The sequence below is a fragment of the Thunnus maccoyii genome, chromosome 20 (genome assembly GCF_910596095.1).
Source record: "Thunnus maccoyii chromosome 20, fThuMac1.1, whole genome shotgun sequence".
NCBI classification, from domain to species: domain Eukaryota; kingdom Metazoa; phylum Chordata; class Actinopteri; order Scombriformes; family Scombridae; genus Thunnus; species Thunnus maccoyii.
Genome location: NC_056552.1, coordinates 18,873,757 through 18,891,231, shown reverse-complemented (window position 1 = coordinate 18,891,231; position 17,475 = coordinate 18,873,757). Strand labels below are relative to the sequence as shown.

General features: G+C 41.2%; 1 protein-coding gene across 2 annotated transcripts in view; it reads right to left on the bottom strand.

Annotated features, from left to right (window-relative positions):
* Positions 1-7,951: 7,951 nt before the first annotated feature.
* Positions 7,952-17,475, bottom strand: part of LOC121886536 (transformation/transcription domain-associated protein) — an 83,274-nt gene continuing 73,750 nt past the window's right edge. For both annotated transcript variants that reach the window (XM_042396594.1, XM_042396595.1), the window contains 6 exons: positions 15,080-15,305; positions 14,538-14,755; positions 13,634-13,818; positions 12,617-12,820; positions 10,705-10,899; positions 7,952-9,235 (listed from right to left, as the gene is read on the bottom strand). In XM_042396594.1, the coding sequence (XP_042252528.1) occupies positions 8,951-9,235; positions 10,705-10,899; positions 12,617-12,820; positions 13,634-13,818; positions 14,538-14,755; positions 15,080-15,305 (1,313 nt within the window). In that variant the 3' untranslated portion in view covers positions 7,952-8,950. The remainder of the gene's footprint in view (positions 9,236-10,704; positions 10,900-12,616; positions 12,821-13,633; positions 13,819-14,537; positions 14,756-15,079; positions 15,306-17,475) is intronic.

The window sequence follows — 17,475 nt, the reverse complement described above, 5'->3', positions numbered from 1 at the left end:
CCACCTCAGAGAGACTTTTTACTTAAAATAATGGTTTGACATTTTAGGAAATACTGTTATTCACTTTCTTGCTGAGTGAAATGAGAAAAATTGATACCACTGTTATGTCTTTTAGTATGCAGCTACCACCAGCAGCCAGTTAGCATAGTTTAGCATAAAGACTGGAGACAGGAAACAGCTAGCCTGGCTCTGTCTGCAGGTAACAAAATGTATTTAAGAGTGTATCTGAAGTTCACAAATCTACATGTATCTTGTTTATCTATTCTGGACAAAGTCAGATCAGCTGTTTTCCCTTTTTCATTTGTGCTAACTAAGCTAATGGGCGGCTGGCTGGTTTAGATTCATATTTACCATACAGTGGTATTGATCCCCTTATCCAACTCTTTAAGTGAATACATTTTTTTTCCAAAATGTCAAACTATTTTATACCATTAACTGGTGGTAAGTAACATGTGGCCAAAAATGCTTGATTTTGCAGTGACTTTTCTCAAAAATACAATTTGTAATGTTTTATGTGCTCTTTTTGTGGTTAAATTGCAGGCAAATGAAAATAATGCATTTTTAAAAAAAATTAAGAGTCATATGTAATAACTTCCTTCGATAAAAAGCATACTGCATATCACAGAAACAACTATATTTCAGTGCTAATTTCTTTTATTTTCTGAACATGAGGGTCAAAGTTATGTAAAAAAGAAAATATTGTACTTGAGTTCCATTTATAAGCCTTTATTAAATTAACTTTCACCTCAGCATTAGCACCAAATAAAATCAGTCAATAATGCCATTAAAATAAATCCATTAACGCCTGAATCCTTGCTGAATTTGCACTGCAATGACCTAACTTAACGCAAAATGAAATGCAGCAATTGGTCTAAATCATAAGCAGTCTAATGATTTGGCCAAAATTGCAAGCTCTCTCAAATATTATGGAGATTTCTTGAAATTCCAGTAATTATTATGATTGCAAAATCACAATTTCCTGAAGGGACTGCATTATGTAGTCTGATAAATTCAAGAGATAGCATTACTGCTTTACTCCTCTCTCTTGGAAAACATTTTTTTCTTACAAATACAATCACAACAGTCACCATTTCTCCTGGAATTAAACTGCAGCAAGTTTTGAAATGGTTTAGAAATTCTCTACTATGCAAAGGACTTGTCATTACATGTGTCGTTTGAAGCCACACCACCTCATACTGCTCTCAGGTGCCATTTCGGGCTACCCTTCATTCAAATCCAAAATCCGTCACTGGTAATTGACTTGCTGGTCAGACAGCCTCCTTGTTCTGTTCAGGCAGTAACATTGACAACAGCCAACACATTCCCAGATACGTAGCAGCGAATCAATGTGTGCAGCAGGAGCAGAAAGGTTCACACTGAGCCCTACCGCACAGGATTGATTTCTGAAGCACTGTGATGTGCTAAATAATGTTCAATATCAGGAATCATGTGAACACTACTCAGCCAGCTACTCCTGTGATTAGAACAATGCTTGATTAAGGAAGGAGTAAGGCTTTCTAATCATGGAAATGAAAGGGACCACAGTTAAGAGAAACAGAAACGAAGAACAGAAAAAGACCAACAGATGATGTTACATAGAGTGCATTCGAAGGAAAAACTTAGCAACACACTTTTTAGTACTGCTACAAGCTAGACGGTACTAAAACAGAACTCAGGTCATTCATATTTCATGTGTTTCTGTCCTAGTCAGTACTGATATCTCACTTTAATGTTGTTCTGTTCTGTTCTTACCTGCACTCTGTCCACCTGCAACCTACTTAACCATACTTTAAGAGTGCACAGTGAGCCAAAGCTGAGGATCAGCCACAGGTCTGATATTAACTAAATAAATTAATACAGTGGATTGCATAGAAAATCTTTTTGATACTTATACAGTTATGTGAGCAACAAGCACATGCACACTTTTGTTATTTTGAGGGGAAAAAGGTTGTTTACAAAATGATTTATTTAGACTGAATAGGTGTCCCATGTCTGAAAAATACCAATGTGAAATACAGTACCCTTACCACTTCATGCACACTTACACTAATACCACTTCAGCACGGTATTCAGTGCCAAGTTTATTCCTTAATTAATCACGCTCTACTGCTCCACACTCCATTACAGCTGACGCTGCCAAATGGCAACAGTTAAGAGCAGGAAGTTGATGTCATCACTGTCTTTAGTTCAGTTTAAGCTTCGACATCATGACGTGATGTCATCAACACAGTGGCCAGATCATTGACTGTATATACATATGGACATCGTGCTCCCTTTAAGTGAAGCCAAAACATCTTGATCGCCCCCTGGTGGCTGGCTGCTGTATAGGTCATAAACCCCGCCCCCTCCATGTTAGCGGATGGGACCTGAGCCACTCCAAAAAAACCCCAAAGTACATGTCATCGTTTCTGTCATTTTAGGCAGTTCTTATCACACTGATGTTTATCCAAGTGTTCATTTTTCTGGTAGGTTTGTTTTTAATTAGTTATTTGATGATATAAAAAGGGGTGTGATGTCATGATTGACAGCTGTGAGAACCACTCTCAAACCTCCGGAACCTCAGGAAGCGAGACAGCTGAGGGGGCGACAAAATCTTTGAGTAAAAGTTTGTTTTGGTTGATAACCAGATGTACTGATTGTGTAATTTTTTTGGTGTTTACACAGAGATTTATAAAATGCCAATCAATGGCGCATTTACAAACGGGCCTTTAAATTGGCGTGTTGATTAATCCATTTTGTGTGATTCATTTGATGATTCTTTTGATTCTTTTAGTTTACAAAGGAGTCAACACTGTATTTTGCTGTTAATATTCTTTTTATTTTATCCTTAGTTGTGACACACTTTGTAAAGTTGGTTTAGAAATTTGTGAAACTGCATGTTTCTTTCCTGTTTGTTTCATTAACAGGTGTACAGACTGGTAGAGTAGGCAGCAAATTGATATGAAAACGGCTGGTTAAGGGCATATCTTCATCCATTTATGGATACGGTGGGAGTGGAAATGAGGCTCATGTACGTGCGCCCAGCTTCACAATGACTGAGGTTATAAATATGTAATATTTTTATAGAATCCTGCTGTTGTAATGCTAGCTAGTAGGTTCAGTAATAACAGTAACATGGCCAACGTAACTTCTTTAGGGTCAGTTTATGCTTATTCAGAAGTTCATATGATGTGTTGTCCAACCACATTGGAAATCAAAAGTGTTTATAGTTGTTCAGAGTGGCTACGCTGGTGAAGTGAAAAGATGGCCATCACAGAGAGGGGACGTGATATCGTTAAAATGTAGGGATTCTTTTTTTGACAGTCTCTCCTGGTAGAGTTGGCAGTGACTGAAATATTGTGTAACAAATGAAAAAAGTGAGCCAGAGAGAGAAGTTCAAACCCTGACTCATTTCTCACCTCCGCACAGCTGGCTGATCACGGCGTGTGTGAAGTAAGTGTGAACGTTGGATTGTCCGTTTTGGAAAGTAACAGAAACGGCCCTTTGTAATCCAACTTTAGAAAGGTGTAGGGGGAAGTTTCCAGAGCTATTCAACCAGACAGAATATATTGGCCCCTTTAAGTTCACAAACATGATACTTGGAATTGAGTTGCCTGCAGCACAACTGTTGCAAAACATGAATATGTTTAATCACAAGCTTTGTTTAAGGAATAAATATTACTCTGGTCTCATTCTGTATGTCAGAATGGAAGCTGGTTGCTTATATAATTAGGTAAAAGGACGTTTTCCACCGCAGACATTTTGACTTGTCATAGCAGGAAAAGCGCAGGTGTTACTAATAACATTAATAATGGCTCCATTTTATTTGACAGTGTGACACTGAGCCACTCAGTTAAAAGTAACAATGAAAAGTAATAATGGCTTCCTACATTATGTTTCAAACCGAAGAAGATCCAGTCATTAGAAGTTATGTTTCCACATTGCTATAAAATTATTAAACTGTCAATTGAAGCCCATTCTTTTCTGAACCCTCTCCTCCTCTAAAGTGTATGAGTACATATTTAAACCAGCGTGAGTTGTTGATGTGCCACTGCATCACTGTCACCAAGAGGGGAGGGGAAAAAAAGGGACTTTGATTGCCTCCCGTACTGCTGCGTGCAGTTCGGGCAATTAAAATCATAATGGCAGATTTTAGACACAAAACTAATGAGCTCAACTCCTCTGAGTGAAAACGCCATTAGAAGTCCTAATGGGGCTCCTTCACTGAGCAACAAAACAAATCCTCAGCCGCCTGATATGAGACGCTTCCCAGACTAGAGATCACAACACACAATCGTTATTTGATTAACACTGTTTGTTTACACGAAGATACAAAAAAAAAAAGATTCTTCCGCCTACTGTGCAACGAGGCCTGATACAATGTGCTGGCTGTGAAAACAGGAAAAAAAAGATTTGGTGGCATCCTGGTCTTGAATGATGAACTGTGAAGAGAGGAAAGATTAGAGGGTATTTTTCACTTCTGTTCTCTTTATACTCACAACAGCTTCATCCACGTTTTCTGTGATTCAGCAGACTCAGTGTTACAGCCGCCGATTTGTGTACAGATGTGTTGAACGATGTGCGGTAATGTGAAATGACACTTTGCATCAGCGGGAATCAGGAAGACGGAGCTTTTGTGTCACGCAACTCTCATTTCTACTGTAAGTTTTCATTGCTGTGTATCCAAATATGCATCTAGACAAATGTTGTGACAGCTTAGTTGCCAGATAAAGCAAACAGACAGCTCCTGAAAAATTCTCCCCCTCCTCCGTTCCTCCCTTAAGCTCTTCCTCCTCCTCCTCCTCCTCCTCTTTCTTCCCCCTCACCCATCCTCCGCGGGGATCATTGGAGGAGGTGGGGGGGGAGGAGGAGATTTCATCATCTGGTCCTGCCAGGATCTATTCCTGCTTTGGTGTGTCCTCTGAGATCTCTGCTCTGTGCCAGCGCTGACGATGATCCAGGCTCTACACCTCCGCTCCCCCTGGAGCACATCAATTACCTCCACTCCTCTCACACTACAGCAGAAGGAGGGAGGTGTGGGAGTGAGGAGGGAGGGGGTTGCTGGGGCCCTGCACTTCCACTTTACTCATATCAGGCAGAGAGAAAAAAGGAAAGAAAAGGAGGAGGTGGAGGTGGCTGCAGCCATCACCTCTGATCCTGTGATATCTGTCTGCAGTCGCAGGGCGGGACTGATGCGAATAAAAGAAGGGGCAAAGGGGCATGTGTGTGCGTGCATGTGTGTGTGTGCGTGTGTGTGTTCTGCTGTTGTGGGTTTCATATTTCACCTAATCTCCCTCAAATTGTAACAGACACCTGAGGCGTGAAATGGACGCCTGTCCCAACAGAGGGCAGCTACAACTTCAGACCGGACGTGTGTCTCCGTCTCCTCTCATTGAGAAACTAATTCTCTCCATCGTGTAACGACCTCAGACATGACGTGAATATCGTTTCTCGTTTCTGAAGAGGCATCGGTTTCAGGTCATAATGTCAGTCTGGCTGCTGCTGAAACCCACTGTGACTGTGCTGGGAAAGTGTCTGAGTCAGTAGGATGATATAATTACAGTATTTTACAGTATACTCCTAATTTTGGCCTCAAAATCTCACATAGCAGACATTTTACTGTAAGAGTAATTTAGTTTTATGTGAGGTTTGGAAGTGAATTTTAACAGTTTTTAAAATGGTATATAAGCATGTGCAAAATTGACTGAAAATAAACCGAGCTTGAAGTTGTAGTAAGAAAATGATTCATAAATTTTTAAAGATGTGGTCACTGAATGCATCTTGTGTCAAAGCAGTGAAAAGTGAGCCACAGTTTAGTCGACGTTGTTCTGACTGAAACTAAAATGCTCATTATCATACAATGCTTTAAAACTGGAACAGTTTGAAACAATCATCTTAATGGTTACAGACAGCAATGAAAAAAAAAACAAATGTATGCAGAACTCAGTATTTAAAATGATGTAGGGTTTGTTTTATTTACTCAACATGCTGCATTAGTGAGAAATAGATAATGAAGTCTGGACTTAAACAGTAAATCTGACATTCACACGAGGAAAAATCATCACTGCGATTGTATTTTACTGCATCAGTTTCCATTTTCTGTTTTTTTATCGACCATGTTTGTTTTTTATTCAAAACATCAAACCTTAAAGAAAACCTTGGATATGTTGATCGGAACTACAGTCATGTTGTAACACTGGAAGAAATATAACATTAAACCACAGTTTATATAACTGTAAGAGACATTCGATACATTTTGATGGTTATTAAAAGGAAAAAGTAATTTGCAATTATGTTTCAATGTTACCGCCAGGATAATATTATTAAAGTAATTGTGGACACATGTTGCATGGATTCAGTGATCTGTACACCGGGGGATAGAAGGATTGAAACTAATATGAGGAGGTTGTATTCAGACGACTGACTGTTTTGCATTTTGTGAATTCTGTGAGTCACTTTGCACTAAAGGTTTTGCACATTGAGACTGTTGGGAGACATAAAATACTGTAACTCTGATGCTCAGCTGCTTCCTGATGTTGGAAGATATTAAAAATGATCTTGTTCAGGTGCTCCACCATGCCATCCCTGAATTCAGAGGCAAAATGATCATCAAGTTCTTCACATCTCCAGCATAAGAAAATACTGCAACTGAAGAAAATTGTTTTGAAAGCATGATTTGCAGATGCAGAAAGCTCCTAGCATGTCCTCTTATTTAAGCCAGGTGTAGTATAACAGAGTAAATGAAGGAAAAATGGAGAGTATCCACACACTGGATTAAAGCTCTGAAAAAAGCTTTCAACCATATTTATTTTTAAGTATTTCTGTATATATTTGTGTGATATCTATAACCGTTGTGCAACTTTTTTGATGTTTGATGTATCTGAAAGGTCATATTATCAGTGTTGCTATATATATATATATATATTTTATGATCGCTTGTCAACAGGATGTAATCACTTTTGTTCCCATATATACTTTGTCCTTTGGCTTTTTTTTTTTTTGCTTTTTTCATGCCAATAAAGTTTCAGGAGCTTTAATTCAAATGAGTCAGATGTTGTAAAATGACATGACTCACCTTGTCAGGCAACTTGAAATGACTCTTCTTCCATGAGTGTTTTCAAAGCCAGATGGAACAAACGATCTTTCATGCATTTGTACAAACTGTCACAGACTTTTCCTGCATGTACACAGTTAAGCACCTAATAAAAATATACCGCAGCCTTGTGAAAAAACTAGAAAATGTAGATTCTGTTGGAAACTACCAGCTGCTGAGACTTATAGACAAAACAGTGTTTCCTTTCCTGTGTGGATCAGAGAGGAAGAGAAATGTTAGAGACAGTGTGTAAACATGTTGAAGCGGAGGCTGTGTATGTGGATTCTATAGAGGCGAACAGAGATATAACCTTTGTTTATGAGCGCAGGCGGGCCAGCTGACAGCGTGTATAAGTCAACGGGGCAAGCCCACTCGGAGATCTACAGGCGCGCATTAATCACGCACCAGGGGAGGAGAGAAACGCCTCAACGCACCTCCACAGGACTTTCTAAACACAGGGAGGGAATGACCACAAGGTTATTGTACCTCCAAGAGACAGAGCGACACTGCTGCGCTGCAACGCCTCTCCATAAATGTCTACTAGCTGTGAACCGTAAGGATGATGGCAATAGACTTTTTAACGTCACAGAACAGTTTGTCTGGAGTCATTTCACTGCATGAGTTATTACTGCAATAATATCCAGGAGTGCATCCTTGGGGGTGATTATGGCTGTGACAGTGATGCAGTAGATGGGAAGCACAGATGGGGATTACTGGTTATTATTTTTGTTTTACAACTGGTTTAAAAGAAACAACTCGTGTAGAAAAGTAATTGTTTTGCTTTATGGTAATTGTGAGCACAGTTGAAATTTATTTTTGAGATTCATTGGTTGAAAATGTCTTAAAGTGTAAAGAAAGACACTTGGGGAGGTCACTGCACACAGTTTCCGCATTAAAAAAAGAGCATTTTATTAAAACAAAATGCTTATTTACAAGGCAAGAGATAATACTTCTGTTGGAAAAAGGCTTCTGTACCTTTACAAAAAGAGGAAGAATATGCATACACGACCAGCTTGGGAATGACATATAGGCATTACAGCTGTTATAGCTTATTACAGTGTCTATTTCACCCTGAAGTTTATTACATTTTTCTTAAAACAGGACTGATGGAAAGAAAATATGTAAAGTAAAATGGCTTTTGGAAGAGTAGTTCAGGCCGTGGGTAAAAAAAAAAACAAAAAAAAAAACAAGAGCATCATCTATTATTCACACGAGCACAATATTCTTCATTCCGCAGGAATAGAAAACAAGCTACACATTTTTCTGTTTAAATAAAAATACAAGTTTCAGAAGACAAATGGCTATTTTGTGAAAAAAAAAAAAAATCCAAGTAGAAAATTTTTAAGCTATTGATGCAGGTGAAATACAACACGGACACAGTTAAAGAAAAAAGATTTTTTTCCCGTCTCTTAAATTATATAAAAAAAGTCCTGTTAGGTTTACTGAGTGGCTCATTATGACACCAACACATATTTGTTCTGCCTCCTTGTCATGTTTAAGACACGACGAGTGGCGTCACAGATAGATTCCTTGTTATTTAGCTATAAAAATAAATAGAAGTTGAAGGAGAAATTGTATTTTCATAGAAAGATTCGCATACTGGCAAACCCTGTTCAAACCAACAATGTGACGGTCGAGCCTTTGTTTCAACTTGATTCCACTTTGCAGAGTATCTGCGTGTACTTGTGTCAAGAGAAAAAAAATAGTCCCACGTGTGCATCGGGCCTCTGTTACAGTGAAGAGCAACACACACCTAAAAACCTTCATCTGTGTTTGTCAGATATGTCATAAAAGTAAACAAAGACACATCTTCTCGCCCTCATCTTCCTAATTCTCCTCCTTTGTGTCGTGTCTTTTTTTTTTTCTCTCTCTGGTTCCTCAGAGCCAGGGGTGCCAGGCAGGGTCCATGCGGCACAGGTTGTCCAGGCTGTTTGCTGCAGCCACCAGCGTGTTGACTTTACTCTCTCCTCCCTCAAACTGAGCCAGGTTATGGAGGCGGGTCATGATGGCTGTCACGGCCTTCTGGACCAGTGAGACCAGCTGCTGGGAGTCCATGTTCTCTGGCTGGCCGGCCGGGGACAGAGGCATGGATGTGTCCTCCTGGGTTTTCTTGTGCCAGGCGATGATCTCGTCGCGAAGGACTGCCTTTAAGATGCCGTCCACCTATCAGAGACAGAAGAAACAAAGATTTATTTTTTGTCTTTTTTAAAATTAGAGGTGGGGGTGTGTTTATTCTTTTTAAAAACAAACTATTGAAATTTTATATTGTGTTGCGACAAATTATGCAAAAACTCAAGCTTTTCACAGCCCTGTATAGTTGCTGATGAGATTCAGAGCTAACTGGATACCATTAAAGTTTAAATCAAGTTGTCAATTATGCGTCTTAAAGAATGCTGCAACGGTTTTTGTCCGTCATGGGAATGAAAGCACTGAAACATGATCAAGCCTCGGTTATATAAGCCTCATTGCCAATTTCAAACATACACATAAAACAAAGCTGTTACCTCCAATCTAGGATGTGTCAATCTTCCTCGGGGAAATCTGTCTGTGTTGTTAGCAGCTCATTATGGCGACAAAGAGCTGAGATATATAACACTCTACATCATGACGGGGCCACAACACCAGCAATCATCACCTAACTAGGTACACACAGTTCCCTTCCCTTAAGTGTTTATATGGTCTCAGGCGGCAATAGATTGTTTATATGGTTTAAGGCTTCACTATATTTGAGTGGATGATTGGTACGTGTTTGTTGTGTTGTTCTGCGCTCCCTGGAAACATTTTCTTCGACCTCAAGAAACGCTGGCCTCTGGCATTCAGCTTTAACTAGCTTACATAGTGGAGTGTTTTGTTTATTTGCATCTTAAAGTTTGAGCTATACATAGACACCACAAGCCCGTCATTACTGCCCTGCTGTAGATACATCATACCACCCTCTGCTTGTCTTTTTCAGTGAATTGTTTTTTGTTTGGTTTGGTGAACGTTCTTTCTGGGTTTGTCTAAGTTTAAACGCTCAACGATATCCGGAGAGTTCGGCAGGAGTTTAAAATTGACAAGATGATCATTCACTGCATCCTCAGAATGAAAATTAACCTCAATGACACTGCTAGCTGACTGAACCTCACCTCTCAAATATAATTCTTCTCCAAGTCGAGCGACTACACATATATGTAAATACTTCTATTTTAATGTAACATTGTCACAGTTTGGTTAAATGTTTCAAGACAATGTTAGCACTTTTCGCAGAACTTTTTAACAAAAACACATCGAAGATATGTCCTTTAAAGCAGCCTTATTACAGAAATTCCAATTTTTAATTCATGTATACCTGCTTGATTAACGCTATAAAGGCTCAATTGTAACTGGCTAAAGTTGAAACCATTGCGAAAAACTTTAAACTCCATATCTCATGTAATGTATTTTAAGGGGAAAGCCTCTAATCATGTACTATATTCAAATCACTATATTGATTTGTAAAACAACCCTGAGCTGTAGTATTTCAGAAAACACAATATTGCCATATAATATGAACAATATAGGCTACAATAAAGGCTTTTAAAAGCTGTAGTATGTTTGAAAATCAAAATAATGTAATACTGTGAATAGCTGACAAGCTCTTTCAGACAAACTACCTTAAAGTTTGGCTGTGCGAAGCATCGTGCCACGGCGATCATGGAGGCGGTGAGCGGCCCTGAGACCCCGATGGTGGTCAGGAACTCTGAGATGTTTGGCGTCAGGCGGAACGGGACGGGCCGATTAGCATCCAGGTCGCCCGTGGCGTCGTTGATGTCGAAGCGGAAGTAGGAGACGTTCAGCTTGCCGGTGTCCTGGAAGCAGAGGAAGTCAAATTTAAGCTACATGTTAGCAGTCTTGCAAACAAGTGTGTGTATATGTATTTGTAAGAGGGAGAATGTTTTAAATAAAGCTTTGTTTGGAAGTATCTGCACAAAAAGCTAAAAAAAAAAAAAAAAGGACAAATGATCTATAAATATTACTTAATGCGGCGCTCTTCCTCTTAGACCACATAAGCGCCATAAGACAATGACTCTTCTTCAGAAAGGCTGGGGGGAGGCACAAAACAAGCTCACACCAACGAAATGGCTTCTGTTATTGATCTGTGTGCCCCAGACACAGTAACATGTCAAACTATCAGCAGCAGAACATCTATAATCCTCAACTCCCTCCCACTCCCCTCCCCCCCTCCCCTCCCCCCCAATCCCTCTCTGCTGACTTAAATATATACAGCCAAGTTTTCATCTTTAAGCCTGCATTTATGTGCGAGAGGACCGCTGCACGAGCAGCCAGTCCGGGGAAGATAAGCTCCCTTATATGAAAAGGTGAGTGGCTCTGACAGCTTTATAGCGGAGCATTTCATTCCAGCTCGTGCTCCCTCTCCTCCTCCTCCGTCTCGCCTCTTTCCCCCTCCCTTCCCCTCCCACTTCTCTCTCTTTCTCTCTCTCTCTCTCTCTCTCCCCCATGTCATTTGCTCCTCCAGGCCCTGGCGGAGGGCCTCAAGGCAGTGGTCTGAGACACCAGCAACCCCCAGGAGGCACCGATAAGCTCCGCAGACAGTTGGATGTGGAGGCAACGCTTGGAATGCTCAATCGCCACACTACTGGCCAGCGATGGCTTCATTTTTTGGGGGCTGGTGTGAATGCGGTGACGCAACATTAGAGTGTCACATGTAGCGACTCTGTGCTTGACTGTGGGAAATGATGGATACTGGGTCATTTTCAGAACTAATGTCAAAGATATCAGAGGGGATAATTACACCAGGAAATTCAACAGATTCTCAAAAATTAAGCCCTGATCACACAAGCTGTGTTTCATAAAGCTGTGCCTTCTTTTGTGTTGCAGCATCACCGGGCTCTATAGGTGCCCAACTTGAAGGAACATGAGGTCTCTATTTAGTCAGGGTGGGGCGCGATGTTGAGGCTATAATGTCCTGTCCTTGCACTCTCTCTGCCTCTCTCTGTTTGTGTGTGTGTTTGTGTGTGTGCGTACACTCTCCGCACCATAATCCTCCTGTGTCTAATGGGATCTGCGGAGTGGAACAGGCAGAGTGGGGGCTTAATACCAGCACTTAGCTGCCCGGAGGAACGCCTGTCAGCAAAGGCCGATTAGGATCAGAGGGGAGGGGTGGCCGACTGACACAATCATCTTTAATAATGACTTTGAGAAAGCTGTCTGCAGACCCCGAGCATCCAGACGGATGCGTGTGAACCAGGAGGCGGACGCACACACAAACACGGCCTCTTCAAATTGAAACGTCTTTGATAGCTGGAGAGCAGAGGGACTGCATATAATGTTCTGTCAAAACATCCTTCGCATTGACAGCAGCTGGCTGACTGATAGGCCTAGCGTGAATGTCATCGGGGAGAATGGTAATTCATACGGCCAGATATGAAACGGGTAATGCTGATCTCTCAATGCATCTATGAGAGCGTGTATCTATTGAATTAGCCGTCACATGGATCCCGCTCGCCCTTGATAACATGCGTCTGCTTGTGTGTGTTTGTATGAATGTATGTATGCGTCTCCTACCTGCGCGATCTGCAGCATCTCGGGGTTGAGCCGGTTGAGGTGGAGCATGAACTCGGCCAGACCAATGAGGGCCAGCTGGATGGTGAACATCTTCCGGAAGGTCCAGTAATCGGTGGCGTTGGGGAAGGTGTGGAGAGCCCACTCCTTCAGCATGCTGCGAGGTACCATGTTGCCTTGCACCTCCTTCAGGATGTCCCGCAAGACCTGGTGGCGAGAGGGAGGAACAGCGAGGAAGGAGAGGTTAGGTAGGTGGCGCTGGATCTGAACACACTGAGGATACCAATGTGTAGACATGATTCACTGTCCACATTCCAATTTACTGCTGGATTTTTCTTATTCCAGAGGGCAAAAGTGAACAACCAGAGAGCAGATCATTTTCTGAAATGTTAACAGTAAATGTCAGGGTTTGGTATTTAAGAATCTGAGTGTGAAGGCTTTTTGCTGGTGCCAACATTTAACTTTTAATCATACAGATATATCTATAATAGACACAAAAGATACTATTTCTCCAGAAACCAGAATGCAATGCATTCATAAAAACATTGCCAACTGAATGAGCTAGACTTATATTTGATTTTAAAAGGATAGTTTAGGTGAAGATCTCCAGAAACAAACACCATGATTTTACAGTTTGTAATCTTGAAATAAGAGTGAATGACAACACAGTACGTAGTGGCATTTAGCCATCTGGTCCAGCAATAATTACTGTGTCTCTAATGCTTGACATCTGTCTGTTGTGTGTAAAGCACTTTGTAACATTGGTTTTGAGAAGTACTATACAAACAAACTTTAATATTATTATATTCACTTGCAGGAAGGATTAATGTTGAGTTTTCCGTGAAGAAGAACACACCTATTATCCACTGACTGGTTAATATAAAAGCTTACAAAAGGCCACTTTTAAATTAGAATTAAGGATGAATATTAATGCAGGGCATTAAAAGTTATCCCAGGCTGCACAGCTGGATTATGTGCTGTCTATTTTATGTTTGTGTGGATGCAGATCGTCTTCCATACCTGGTGGCTGGCCTGTGTGCCTCTGGCCTGCACGGTCGCCAGGCGATCATAATATCGGGAAATGGGGTTGTCATGCTCGATACCCTTCTTGGCGCAGCGCTGTTTGTAGATTTCCACCAGTGACAGAGATGAAGGGTTGTCCTCTACTAGCCGCATCTGAGGCGATACTGCCACCACTCGGGGCACTGGAGAGATGGAGAGACGGAGGGAGGGAGGGAGGAAGAAGACAGGAGGGCACAGGTGGGGAAGAGATGGCAGAAGGGAGAGCAGAGGGAGCAGATAAGGTGAAGGGAAACCCGAGAAAAAAGAGAAGAGGCGAAAACAACCACGTCAGTGACACATAAACTGTAAACATTTGGCTGCACTTGCTAGCACACAGTTCCTGTTTTACCACAGTGTAAACCTCAGATCTAAACCTACAACTAAAATACTCCAGAGTTGGGAAAACAACTGCTCTGAAGGCGTGCCATCAATCAACACTAAGTGGGGTCAAAGAAGGTAAAATGCTGTGCATGGGCTGCATGGTGAAAGCAGTCTAAACATTTACATACACTGGCACCCCAAATCAAATCAATACGAGCCATTCCAGTTGGGAGGAAATGGGTTGGAAGGGACTGTTGAATTCCCCGTCCATATTTCCCCTTAAACAAACCAATCAAGTGCATAAATTGAGAGTGGGCAAACATCTGGGTGGAGGCTAACCACAAGGGGATGACAGGAGAGGAAATAGTGCTTGAAAGCGAATTGAAATTTTGTGTGTGTGTGTGTGTGTGTGCGTGTGTGTATTGGAGACAGAGAAAGAGAAGAAAAAAGGGAGGGGGTCACTGCGACACTGGGACACAATACTGATGAATTTTTGCTGCAAGCACCTACACCCCCCCATCTCTCTTATCCCTGGTCCTACCAGTGAAGAAAAGGTGTCTCTTGGTGGTCTCTTTCCTCTTCTCCAGACAAGGGTTGAGGAGGCGCAGGAGCTGCAGGACCCTCTCTTCTCTGCGTGACTCGGTCAGGCAGGCGTCGTTCATCACCAGGTAAGGGTAGATCTTGCCGTTGTGGCCGCGGATATAGAGACGACGTGCCGCGGTATTGTGTTTCTGAACAATTTCCACTCTGGGCATGAACCTGGAGAGAGGTGCAGAGAGACAACTGTGGGTACAACTCTGCTGTGTGTGGTGTGTATTCATTTTCTGTTTGGGTTATACAATTTTTTTTCCCCAATAGGTGTAAAAGTTAAGGATAAATTTCATATTTTGTTATATTCCAAATCTACAACAAAATTCAGTCTTAACAGGACAATAAAATAAGCAATTTAACTATACTTTGTACATTCTCTTACAATAATGACACATTTTGGTGTGCCTGAAGGAGCAGAGCTGGTCAAAATGAGTAAAAAAGTCCTTGATTTTTGGCTCATACAGTAGCTGATGTTAATAACGAGTCTGTTACCTGGCAATCTTGATGTAGTAGTGCGTAGGTTTGGGCATGAGGAACTCCCCGGGGATCTCCACCTCGGCCGTCTGTGCTGAGAAGTTGCTGAGGAAGCGGCACTTCTCCTCAATGAGGAAGAACTTGGGCAGCTGCTTGGTCTTGGCCTCCAGGATCTTGATCCACTTCTTGAGCTTGGAGATCAGATTGTGAAGTTTCATGGAGCCTGGGACACTGAAGTCAAAGTCTGGTAGGAAGGAGGGGAGAGGAGAAATGTTGTGGTTATAACAAGAATCTTCTAATGACCTTTCTCTGTGACAATCAAATAAAGCTCACTTGTGCTTCAAACCGCTTTTTAAGAACCGCATGGAAACAAAAAACAACATCCTGCAGCTACCTCCAATCAGGATTTCTAAAACTAACTAAATAACAGGATCTTGGTGGGCTTGATGAATTAAGATCAATGACTAAAACATGGTATTTAAAACTGAATTAACTATTAATCAACTATCCTCAAAATGCTCTTTAGCAAGACACTCACCCCCCCAACTGTTAAAGAGAAGCTGCTCTCAGCTGCCAACACTGCAAGACTGTAACAGTAGTGGGCAGCTCCCAGGTGTGTTTGTGTGTGTGTGCAACCTTTAACCTCCCCCGCAGCTATATGCTCCGAGACATGTGCTAAAAATATCAACATGTTTCTCAGTAACCTTGCCAAATAAAACACTGTAAGGGGTTAAAACGCAAGCAGGCAGCATACACGCAAGGGACGGTGCTCAAAGTAGAGTCAAATAAAGCTAAGGAAATAGAACGGAAATAAATAGAATCAAAAAGGATAACGTTTAAAAGGTTGTATGTTTCGAGGCCACAAACAGTTAAGATTAATTAAAGAGAGATCTGGGTATTGACTTTACCTTTATTTACCCAGTAACGTGGACTAAGAACACCTTGTTTTTCATAGTGATGGCTTGGGGGAGGGCAGTTGCTACACAAACTTACATCTGGGAAATGTCCATTATAAATATTGTGTTGCACTGCTGGCCACTCCACTCCAGCAGCGTGGTGCAGTGCCTTGCTTAAGGGAACTTCACAGATAAGTTATTCATGGCAGGCAGGCAGTACAAGGAGAACTGTTTGCTCTATCGACTTAAAACTCCCTCGTGGAGGCTGGGAGCTGATTAAATTAGAGCTATAAAAATGAGAGTCTTAAAGTATTAAATTCCTGTTTCAAGTCACAACTCATATTGCACATAACATATTGTGATGAGCTGCAGCAATAACAACGGAAGGAGGAGAAGTGAGACAGGCAGGTTTTCCATTTTAGAGAAAAGCCCCTAGGACATCTCTGCAACATGAATGCGTGCACACACACACACACACACACCTACATCTCCTATTTCAGTACACCCTATTGTGCCGCCTGTTATAATGAATCCATGAAACTGCAAGGCCTTGCCATTTCAAACACGTTCAATCTGAGACCTCCTAATACTTTAAATAAGCCCTTTAAAACAGCCAATGTTCTTTTTGTAGCGGCCCTATTTTGCTATCCGTCTGCCTGCAATTCACCTGCCTCGACAGCAGAGGTAAAATTGAAACAGTCCTGAGAAATTGCCACCCGACAATTCAGCACCATGAAAGTGTATAATGCTTACAAATAGAAATGGCAAGGCATGCTCCACTCCTCCGTAGCTATGAAGCCATGTAGTAATATAATTCCAGCTTTATAGACTGATATAAAACCTTTTAGCTGTTTATATCTGGAGACGACACAAGTCACATGTATTGTGTTATCAGAACTAAGAAAAAATACCAGACATGTTTTAAGATGTATAAAAAAAAATCTACTTTGAATAATAGTTTGTGTCTGATATGTTTTTCCACAAAAAAAGTTCAATTATCTCATTAAAATCCAGAAAATTACTTCTAATCCGTTTCACTCATTAAATATTCCAGGATCTATGAATATGCAAATATTTTTCATTGCAAAAGTTGAACTGCTGGACACAAGATATCTCACTGTTCACTGTAAAGTTTATTCTCAGTGTTTGTGCATTGGGGGCCTCAAATTTCCTCATTCCACTTGCGTAAGTTGAATATTGGACCAGGATTGGCCTCCAAAATAGTTGTGATGTCACAAATCCCTGTTTGTAGGCCTGCCTCTTAAAATAGTTCTTTCAATGAGCTCAAAGAAACTTTCAGCAGATGAATGTGAAAACAGCCCTCTAGTGTCAAACTCTGCATATATATCATTCTGCACAGTGAAGATCAAACATTCAACTGTAGGGACAAGAAGAAAAACATCTTTCTGAGCGGAGGGGGACTTGAAATATTTTAAGAAGCCAAAACTTTGGTTAAACATGAGCAACCTTGTTTTAAGGTTCTATTATAGTTCTAACACGAGTCTTTCCACAAATTTG